Source organism: Emydura macquarii, unplaced genomic scaffold (assembly GCF_026122565.2).
Source record: "Emydura macquarii macquarii isolate MOO-44397 ecotype Brisbane River unplaced genomic scaffold, CSIRO-AGI_Emac_v2 contig_3345, whole genome shotgun sequence".
Lineage (NCBI taxonomy): Eukaryota > Metazoa > Chordata > Testudines > Chelidae > Emydura > Emydura macquarii.
In genome coordinates, this window is record NW_027133482.1 from 4,109,759 (window position 1) to 4,121,096 (window position 11,338).

General features: G+C 42.3%; 1 protein-coding gene across 1 annotated transcript in view; it reads left to right on the plus strand.

Moving 5' to 3' along the window:
* Nucleotides 1-11,338, plus strand: part of SFXN5 (sideroflexin 5) — a 177,903-nt gene that overhangs the window by 42,770 nt on the left and 123,795 nt on the right. The window contains exon 4 of the mRNA XM_067533482.1: nt 10,476-10,502. Within this exon, the coding sequence (XP_067389583.1) occupies nt 10,476-10,502 (27 nt within the window). The remainder of the gene's footprint in view (nt 1-10,475; nt 10,503-11,338) is intronic.

Consider the following 11,338-nt stretch of genomic DNA (forward strand, 5'->3'; position numbering starts at 1 on the left):
CCGCTGGACTCTCTCCAGCTTGTCCACATCCTTCCTGTAGTGGGGGGCCCAAAACTGGACACAATACTCCAAATGCGACCTCACCAGTGCCAAATAGCGGGGAATAATCACTTCCCTCCATCTGCTGGCAATGCCCCTACTAATGCAGCCCAATATGATACTGGCCTTCTTGGCAACAAGGGCCCACTGCTGACTCATATCCAGCTTCTTGTCCACTGTCACCCCCAGGTCCTTTCCTGCAGAACTGCTGCCTATCCCGTCGGTCCCCAGTCTGTAGCAGAGCATGGGATTCTTCCGTCCTCAGTGCAGGACTCTGCATTTGTTCTTGTTGAACCTCATCAGATTTCTTTTGGCCCAATCCTCCAATTTGTTTAGGTCACTCTGTATCCTATCCCTACCCCCCAGCGTATCTACCACTCCCTCCAGTTTAGTGTCATCCATGAACTTGCTGAGGGTGCAACCCACCCCATCCTCCAGATCATTAATGAAGATGTTGAATAAAACTGTGTTTGTATGTCTTCTGCAGAGAATCACCGGCTGGCAGGAGTTCCTGGTGCCATGGTTCTAGTGGAACCATGTTGATGTGGAGCTGAGGGCTGCATATGGATCTGGCCTCCCGTGTATCTCTTGACAACTACCACGCTTGAGAGAGGGCAGCACATTGGCAGGGGCACATCCCCACCCCAATGGAACGATAGGGTGGGAATTTTATAGCCCTCTCTAAATCCAGGAGCATCCAGTTCACACACACACCCGCTGATTGCACTGTGGCAGTGTGGGATGAGGAGAGAGACAGCCTTTTAATTAGGAAGCGGTAACATGGTGTATTAATGTTAACTGCTATTATGATTATTAATTTGCTTAAGTTCCTATTCTAGGCAGGAAATAGTTTTTAAACCTGGCTTGGCCCTCTGCACACTAGGTGTTCAAAATGTGTTTGAAATCCTGTTTGCTGGGACCATGTTTTAAACAATTTAAGGGCCTGTGACTCCCTCTGTGACCCCTGGATCAAGTAACTTTTTTGTGCCAGTACCTCTCCATCTGCAAAATCCTTCTTATGGGAATGCTGTGAGGATTAATTAGTTAATGTTTATAAAGTGCTCTGAAGCTGTAAAATGTTATTTAAGTGCTGTGAATTTTTTTCGTCTAGGCCCTGATTCTGTCCTAGCTTACTCTAATTTACACCATTAAATCTATGGACTTCCATAGAATTACTCTTGGTTTACACTGGTGTAACTCAGAGGAGAATCAGGCACTTAATTTACAGTAATGCGATTCAGGCAGCCACTGTGTAAGTTTTCCCACATTGCTTTGCCAACACCATCGCAGCTATTCAAGTCCTTGGGTCTCTGAAATGAGCACAGGCTCCCAAATATCCTGAACTGTTTGAAGGCTTTGTGACTCTGATAAATGGGCAGCACTTAGGGTACGTCTACACAGCAACAGGAACCCCCAGTGGCAGCAAGTCTCAGAATCCGGGTCTACAGACTTGGGCTTGCACTACGGCGCTAAAAAGAGCTGTATAGAAGATGTTCAAGCTCAGGCTGGAGCTCCAGCTCTGAAGCCTGCCCTATCCCTAGACTTCAGAGCCCAAGCTCCACCCCAACCCCAAATGCCTACATAGCCATTTTTAGTGCCATAGCATGAGCCCAAGTCTGTAGATCCGGGTGCTGAGTCTCGCTGCCACCATGGGTTTTTGCTTGCCATGTAGGCATACCCTAAAAAACCGCTGTGCCTTAGCAATGCCTAAAGTAGGAAGAGAGGAAGATCTCTACACAGAAATGTAGAGTTATTCCTGGCTCACTTCAGACCATGTAGGTCGTATTTACTCCAACCCAAAGGGACAAAAAGGCTAAATCTTCTCTAAGGCAGAGGAGAATTAGAGGCAGAGACATGGGGGGTTCTCCAAGGAAAACGCCAGGGAGACAGTTAAGTTTGAACCAGACCCCATGTGTGTTAATCATTTTGGAAAGGGGTTGGGCATACCAGCTGCTTTCAGCAACCTAAGCAAGGTTTAACCTAGGGGTCTAAGGTATGAAGTTCAGCAGTAGGACACGTATTAAGCGAATATAGACGTTTTTTAAAGGCTGCAGTGGTATTCGGTTTCCTAAAGAGCTTGTAGTGTTCATTCCCATCTGAGGATCCAGTTTTACTTTCCAAAAGCCATTTCATATTCGTGCAAGTGTGTTTACCTCTTGCATGCACTGATCGGTGGGATGTTCAGTTTAGTTGGTGAGACTAGAAGTATCTTTTTTATGATTTTCTTTGACATTTTCCTAGGTAAGAATCAATTTTGAAACCTTCTGAATGCTGAGCCAACATTATAACTTGTGGAAATGCCACTAAGGGTATGTCTACCTGGTGGGGTAATGTGTGCTACAGGGGTGTGGTTTGTAAATCACCTTAACATGGTGCTCATACATTGGTCTGGGAAGACCTTCCTGGTATGCACTAAGTGTTCCTAGTGCACTTTAACATAGTACTGTTTTAAACAACACTACATTAAAGTGCACTGGGGAACTCTTAGTTCATGCCAGTAGGGTCTACACAGATCAGTTAGTGCACAACAAATTAGTGCATGTTAGAAATCACACCCCCATAGTGCGCATTACCCCACCGAGTAGATAAGCCCTGAGAGACAAGTACTGACATGTGTAAAGTAGTATTTCCTCTGCCTTTTTAAGATGGAGTTTGTTGCTTTGATGCACATGAAAAGACCTGAAAACATATACCCCTGTAGGAACAAATGCTCCATTGACTAGTGGGAAAGACTGGACAGCCTCATAGGCCTTTTCCATATCTCACTTTTTGATTTAAGGCCCAGAAAAGAAACTCCAGAAGCATGGTGAGCCAATTGTGAGGTGGTAACAGAATAGAGGCTGCGACAGAATACACCCCTGCGTTCACACTCTGCACACTATTGGAATAATCTTCGTACAAGGTGTGCATGTAAGGTACCATTAGAAAACTCAACATTTGCTGGTCAGCATTGTCTTGGTAAAATATATGTGGCAACATTATATGTAAAGTTATAAGGTTCCCCTGTAAAATGTTATTAACGCACATTCAACCTCCCCTCCCCCCCCACCACCACCCTGCTCATGCAGAAGACAGGTCTGTCCTAAACACAGGAATGTGTGCTTGCCTTAATTTGCATTTAAGCAGTAAGCAGAGTCATCAAGCAGGAAGGGAAAACACAGAAAGTTCAAACAGGTGCAAAAAAACTGCAAGGAATATCCTTCTATGTAGACTCTCTCCTAGTTCTTAGCTGGAAATGTTTTTCAAGAGGGAGACTGAAACTGTAAAAAGGAGGAACAAACCCCCCCACGCACCCCTCTCTCTCTCTCCTTGCCCATCACATTCTCTATACCTGAGAAGACAAAAGGAAACAGCTATTGGACTTTGGGGGAAGGAATCCTGACCTGAAAAGTTTGGTCAATAATTTGCAGGATTAGCATGTGGTGAGAAATTTTGCTGGAGTCTAATTCAGTTTGTTAAATTAGGCACTAGTAAGCATTTGATCTTTATTTTTCTTGTAACCATTTCTAAATTTTATGCCTCATTACTTATACTCACTCAAAATTTTTCTATATCTAGTTAATAAATTTGTTTGGCTGTTTTATCTAGTCCAGTGTGCGTAAATTGAAGTGTCTGGGAAACTGTTTAATATGTATAATATCATATTATTCCCTTAAAGGAATAATGGACTTAATATATTTGTACTGTCCAGGGGAAGGCTGGGCAGTATAAGACATACATTTCTGGGGGAAGATCTGGGACTGGGAGTGTGTTGGGATCACACTGCCGCATAACCAAGACTGGTGACAGGCGGAGTATAGCTGGCAGCTGCAGTTACACACACACACACTCAAGGTGTGGCTTTCTTGCTAAAAGGCTGTTTGTGAGCAGCCCAGGTGGGCGCTACTACGGCAAGGCACTGTAAGGCACTAAAGGTTGCAGGGCAGGGGTGACACAGCCCCCCACTGGCCTGAATTGTGCCCTGGTATGTCACAGAGATGCCTCTTGAAAATTGAAGTCCACCCTTGGCAGCTGCCGGCTGCCACGGACAATAATGATTATAACTAATGCTTTCTACTCCTGCATCACCTTCCATTTGAAGATGTCGATAACAGCTTTATAAAAGTTCATCATGAAGCCTGTCACAATTCCCAGAAGTTCCATTTTATAAATGAACAATTCCAGAGCAAAGAGCTTCAGGCCCAAATTTTCAAACTTGGTTGCTTTGGCAATTAGGTTCAGATCCACAAAGGTATTTAGGCACCTAACTCCCATTGACTTCAGTGGGAGCTAGACACCTAAATGCCTTAGGAAACTTTGAAAATCCTTGTCAGTTAGGCACCCAACTACATGGATTTCCTTGTAATTCAGCAGGTCCTAAGCACTTGCCACCCACATGGAAGTCTGTGGGAGTTGCAGGTGCTCCCCATTTCCCTACGTATCTCAGTTTGGGCACCCAACATTTCAACCCCATTTTGAATGTTTGTGCCATAGTGACTCTGTGGCAGACCTGGGCCATGTCTTGATTCCCCGTACCTCACTCTAACCACTTGAAAACACTGAAATCCTCTTCGATTCATTAATGCACTAAACAGACGTGCTGGGTATTATTAATACTTGAGGCAACCACTCAGTGGGTCCTTGCTGTCTGTTTGAAGTATTTCTCAATTAACTTTCCAAGCAAAGTAAGCAGCACCCGGGTAGAGACAAAATTTCTCCTACTCGAAGCAAAACAGTTTTTGTTAAGGGGTTGGGAAAAAGAACAATGACAGTAGATGCTCTTGTACATAAAGCAAGCCCTGATATCACACATTCCAGTCACTATGCTGAAACACTCTGAATTCAGTGTGTGGTAGATAATCCAAGCTTTGCTTTAATAAATCTTTTGCAGCTTCCAGAGTGAGAAACAACTGGCACTTGCTGACTGGGTGCAAACTCCAGACTGCTATCTCGTTAACATCGAAGTTTTGTGGGAGCAGGCAGGAACTTGTGAAAGGGTGAGAAAACCTCCCTGATAGAGCAAGAAGGAGGCTAGCAGGGTTCCAGATGAGACTTTTATGTTGTTGTCCAGGGAAACAGAGACAATTACTTAAAAACTACTCACTCCTTTCTAGTGATTCACTCTTAAGCCTCGTCTACACTAGGGAAATTTTTGCAAAGATTTGTCACTGTTGCCAGTTCCAGTGTAGATGGGCTGCTTGCATCATTTTAAGCACTGTGTCCTTTGACCCTACTTGACACAGTGCTTACGCAGGTTGGTAGTTCATCTACAGTAGGTCTCCACTGTGGCTAACTCCAGTTTGAGCAACAATGAGAAATATTTGCTAAAGTTTCTTAGGGCAGACAAGATTTCAGCATGTGAACAGAAAATAATCGAGTCTCAATCCAGAGACTCCACGTTACTGCAGTTAATGAAAGAAGAATTACTCCTTTCAAATTACACAATTAACTCTAATATTTTTACAATCAAATATGTTAGCAGATAAATTTGGGATTGAAGCATTCTTTATATTTTTTAATTGGAGAGTTACTTTCAAGTGTTGTCTTAGACAGTGGAACTTGTATTAATTTAGGTGCAATATATGGGCTAAAGGTGTAATAATAATTCTGTTATTGTCCCACATTAAAGAGTGCTAAACAAGGTTCAGGGTTTGATGTACAGAGACTTTAGCCTTCTTAGTGCCATGGCAAACACACAATTAATACTCCTTTTAACTTTTTATTAAAGATTTTAAACAAAGGAAGGAAAAACAGTTAAAACATTTAAAATGAAAAATATTAAGGCTTTCATTTTAATAACATCCCTTTTTCCCTTTCTCTGGAGAGAGTTTTTAGAAGGAAAACCCCCTTGTCTGACAGTCTCTTAGATGGTATCAAAGATGACAATAATTGTCCTTCTGGGGAAAAGAGAAGAAGTTAGTTGAGATGGGCTGGAGCTGTTGTTGTTAAAGTCTGATCCTGTTTCATCCCAGGTGGTGGTTGGGATTCAGCTGGCAATGGTAGAGGTGGTGATGTCATCTGGGACCCTCTCCCTGGCCTGGTTGGGTCAGGACATATTTTGGGATCAGGATGACAAAGACTTGGGGTCCCAAGAGGTGGTGTGGGTGGCAGCCATGATGGTGAAGCTCACTCCAGTAGCCAATTTTTCTTCCTAAAGTCTCTTTCTTTAAGGCCACGCAAAGGGAATGATGGGTGGAATTGCCCATCTCCTCATTATTTTGTCCACCAATTAGGCCTAGTTTCTGACACATTAATTTTGGTTCACTGATTTTTGGTTTTACACACTCTTGGTTTTTCAAGCATGATTTTAATACATGAGTGCATGAGTTCCATTAGTAGGCCTTTTTGTTTGAACTAATTTAGTTATTTTGTTCCTTTTCATACCTTTTCCCATCAACATTTGTTGTTATGGGTTATTGTGACATTTGTAAACTTTTACATATTTTATACAGTTGGGCTCGCAATTAGGGCAAATTAGTAGGCCCAATTATTACAACAGTCCCAACTAAGTAATGCTCCTGTTTCACCAAAGATCAGTTACATTCCCTGGGGTCTGTGTCTCCTCACTGTGTTGTATGTCTTCTAAGCCTGTGACACAGTCTTGCAGCCAAAGACATGCATCCTTAAGGAAGTCAGTAGGAAGGAGAGCTGTGTTGTTGCACTCTGGGTTCTTGGAACTCTGTGGCACTGCTAGAACTGGTTGGGAGGAATCATCCAGCCTGCTTAATTATCTGTTGATAAGCTCTGCAGGAGAGCTCTCTGCAACTGAAGCTTCTCTTCTACAAATCTCCAGGGACTCCCAATTATCTAATGGTTTTGGGTGTCCTCCCCCCGACTTTTGAATAATCATAGTGGAATCTTCTGAGGTTGTTGTGAAGTTCACATGTTCTCGTTCTTTACACAAATCTCTAGAATGTCACTAACAAATTAGTAGGGTCCCTGTTCTCGGAACTGAAGGGAAAATAGAATATTGGAAATCATGGATGAAAAAGCAGTAACCTGTCATCATCTAGTTTGAGAGCTACTACACTGTAATCTTGGAGCATTTGCAAATGGCCCCTGGAGCTGATTCCTTCACAGTGATGAAACGTATGTCCATGAAACAGGAGGCAGACCTGTCATCCTAGAAAGTTGCAATGGCCACAGGCATTGTCCTTGTTTGCCACGGTCTGTTTGGGTTGCTGCACAGAAAGTGAAGTCTGTTAATATGGTTCGATTCTCTCTCTGGTTTTGTTTTTTTTACTTGATGTTTATTTTGTGTAAATCCAAATATGAGCAAATTTGCTACTAACACCAAAATTGGAGGGGCAGCAAACACTCGGAGGGGACACAATCTGCAAAGTAGCTGGTGTGACAGGTCTGACAATTTCCTGCAATATTCTGGGTAAACCTTAATGAATTAAGTTTAAGTATTTTGGGAGTACGTTGGATTAAAAATGCAAATGGTTATGTATTATTTTAGGATTGCATATAATGTCTCTAGGGGGCAGAAATGATTAACGTAAACCCTGGGAAGCATTATAAGCTTCAAATAACTATTTGAAACAATGGGCAGATGAAGGTTAAGTGGGTTTCCAGGAAGTCTCGGGGGGGGGGGGGGGGCATATGCAAATTAAAACTCCTTTGGCTATGCAAGAACTCAGCCTTTAGAATCTTCGCCTTAAGGAGAAGACCTTTGTCTGCTCATCACCTGTTACATGAGGACAAGGTCAAGGCCCAGACTGTATAAAGGAGGGACTCACAGATTCATGGGTGTTCTTGTTTTGAGCAAAAGGTGCCATGAACTTGTAACCACAGAAGAGCCCCTGGGTGGGGTTTGAAGGATTGACACCTGCCATAGCTTTTGCATGTGTGTAGGTTCTTCTGTTGTTTTAATATGTTTTCTCTGTTATGCATTTATCTTAAGAATAAATATGCTTGCTTAGAAAGAGTGGTGTGGTAACTATGGGGAGTTACTCTGTTTGCGGACTGTGGAAAAAGCAAAGCAGGCCTGCTGAGGCAGTCTGACTTGCTGGAGAACTCTCTGTGTAAGCTGGGAACCATGCAGCCCAGAAAACCCCCAGTCAGGAAGGAGAAGGATGTAGGTCTCTACCCAAGAGTAGTGACAGCTGAGGAACTGGGTGGGAGCCTAGAGTGGGTGCCCTTGCTGAATCATGAAGGGGAAATTCTGATGCAGTTGCCCTGAATGGTGACAACTAGTATATAATTCTGTGTTGTTGATGTACAGTAACACCTGTGTAAAATAGGAACACCTACAGTAGGAGAACACCCAAAAGTAGCCCCTGTGGGTTGCTTGTATTTAGAAACTATAGGCCAGATTCCAATCTAATTAAGACAAGCATAAATCTGGGATAACTCTACTTACTTTAGTGCAGACACTTTACAGTACTGTAAATGAAATCAGAATTTGCCCCCCCCCCCCCCCTCCAATCTCTAAAATGGCCAGAGAAAGTGTGAATGGAATCCCTAGCTGAAACAGAGACCTGCTGTCAGCAGCCAGCCCCTGGCTGGCAAAACCAACTACTCACAGTGTTGAATCTATTGGAAAAATGTTGTAGATGTGCTGAAAACAGAAAATGAATTAGAGGATAAGAAAAGTGAAAATGAGCTGGCAGAATCTTGAGGCGACTCATCAGGTGCATCTTGTAAAGTCTGTTTCTGGGAAGTAATAGAATAATCCAGTGTTCTGACAATATTTGCTCTGCAGCAAGGAAATGCACAAATACTGGGACCAGGTAATGAAATTAGATACCTTGACCAAAATGCCCACAGAGCCTGCTCAGAATCAGTCTGTCCCTCGCATGCAGACAGTTTTTTTGCTGATGCATTTGAAAATGGAGTCAGCTGAGAGGGGAAGTTAAGGCCAGTGCTCTGAACCCATGTCTAAGATCATGCCAGAAAATACATTGTCTTTGCTGTGTAACGCATTTAGAAGAAGTAGAAACACACAGTAGAATTCCTTGTTGACTGATGGTGTTTTTTGTTTAATATGCTGAAGATCAGTTGATGCCTTTTATACCATTCTGCATATTCTGTATTAATGAGGCTACATACTCCAGTGGTTAGGACGCTATCCTGGGATTTGAATTGATCTTGGTTCAGTTCCCTTCCTTGCCACAGGCTCCCTATGTGACTTTGGGCAAATCATTTACTTTCTCTGTGCCTCAGTTCCCTATTGGTACAATGGGGATGATAACACTGCTTTACTTCACAGCAGTGTTGTGAGGATAAATACACTAAAGATTGTGAGGAGCTCAAATACCACAGTAACTCAGCTGACACCAATAATTATTCCAGATTTACACCTTTGTGAAGGAGATCAGAATCTGGGTGAAGATAATGGCTAAATAGTAGGGACTGCTGATAGCTATGGACCGATTTCTATCCTTCCTCACCTGGATGTAGTACCTTATGCCAGGAATATTCCCATTAAAACATACTCCTCAAGAGCCTTGATCCTGCACCTGTGAATTTTTCCATTGACTTGAATAGGAGCAGGACCAAATCAAAGGTGAGAGAGGGTTACAATATTCTGTATCTTACATTAAACCCCACCCCAAACCTTAAATGACTGACCCACTAAATTCTGCACAAAGCAAGTCCACATGGGATATTCTTTTCTTTCTCTTACACGCCTCCTCCTCCCCCACTCCTTTTGATTATTTGTTACATCCACTTGTTGCATTTTGTCAGAAAATGGATTGTAAGCTGTTTGGAACAGGGACAGTGTCTTTCTATGTGTTTGTATGACACCCTCACAATGAGGCCCTGAGCCTGATTTGGGGCTTTGGTGTGCTACTGCATTACAAATAATCGTAAAAATACATATTGTCATGAATATTCATGGCACTTTCCTTTTCAGTGAGCCTTCTTCAAATGAAGATTTTCCTTGCACAATTGTCTGTGGAAAAGTGAAAAATGGGTCACATCCTACTGACGTTTGTATTTAAATGAATGTTTGCAAATACTTCATTGCAGTGTTTACTCACCTGAGAGTGGAATACCTCCAGTGACCACTGACTTCAGTGGGACTCATGGGAGCTCATTCAAGATATTGTTGTGCTAATCAGATGCTCAGATCTGTACACAACAGAGTAAAGCAGGCAGTTTTCCTTGTTTGAAGAGCTTACAATATAAGGTCTGAATTCTGCCAGGCTTTCTTATGTTGAGCAGTGTCTCCCTGCCTAGGTGATATCTGATTTCAGTAGATCTACTGGCCATGATAAGGTACTACTCCATGTGGGTAAAGGTGGCAGAATAGGGCCCTAAATAACAATCTCTGGCACCCTAGGAGATCCAGAGGAAGGTTCTTTTTTAGAGTAATTCTCCCCCTTCCCTTAATATAACAGATCAGAGGATTCATATTTATGGGGTTTGTATTAAACTTTGGATCTCAAAGCCTATGGATTCTTCTGTGCTGACTTTTTAAAAATTAATATTTTCTTTCATTTTTCTAGCTCTGGGGAGCTCAAAAAATAAAGCAGGTAACGTGCTCTTAAATATTTTACTCTTTTAAATTATCACTATTCCTTTCTGTTTTTCTTAAATGGGAAAAAGGTGGTGCTTCTTTTTCTGTCCCAGCCTTTCAGTTACATTATCTCTAGAATATAAAATAGCATGTGTATGTAACTTTTTCCCACACAAGAGTCTTAGTTTTATTTTCGTGTTTATATATATTTTATGTCTTCATTTTCTTCCACCGATCTAGGCTACAGTTTTCCTGGTATCCACATTCCCATTAACTGGTTTGATAGCTCTTTCATAATGATACAAACTCTGTCATATCTTTGCCCTGGACAATCCCAAAACAGCAGACTGTCTCACTCCTGTTTACACCAATTTTACACTGGTTCAACTTCACTGACTTCATATGGAGATTTGGTCCTTATCTGGCCAAGATGAGAGAGACCGAAGATGACTTTTATGGATGGCTATAGAATGGAATAAGTTGGTGGTCTCAGTCCAGTTCTTAATGAACAGATAGATGTCCATAGCACAAAACTACCACAGATGGCTCCTTTGCAGGTGGTCTCCACAGTGAGGCCAAGAACTGGGTGGACATGAAGGCTGAACTTCTCCTGTATCCCTAAAGTAGTACAATGAACCTTTATGGTAGCTGATAGAATTTTACTGGTGACTTCTTTGTTTCAGTAGCACCAGATGACCATATAATTATGTTTTCAATTAGCAACAAGATGGTCAGCCTCTGTTGGATTTCCGTGCAAACGTCCATTCTTGCCTTGCCCTGGTTTACAAGCTGGTGTATGTATACATGTAAATGGAAAGAGCTTTCATTATTGTTACAGATTCTTGTTAGAAT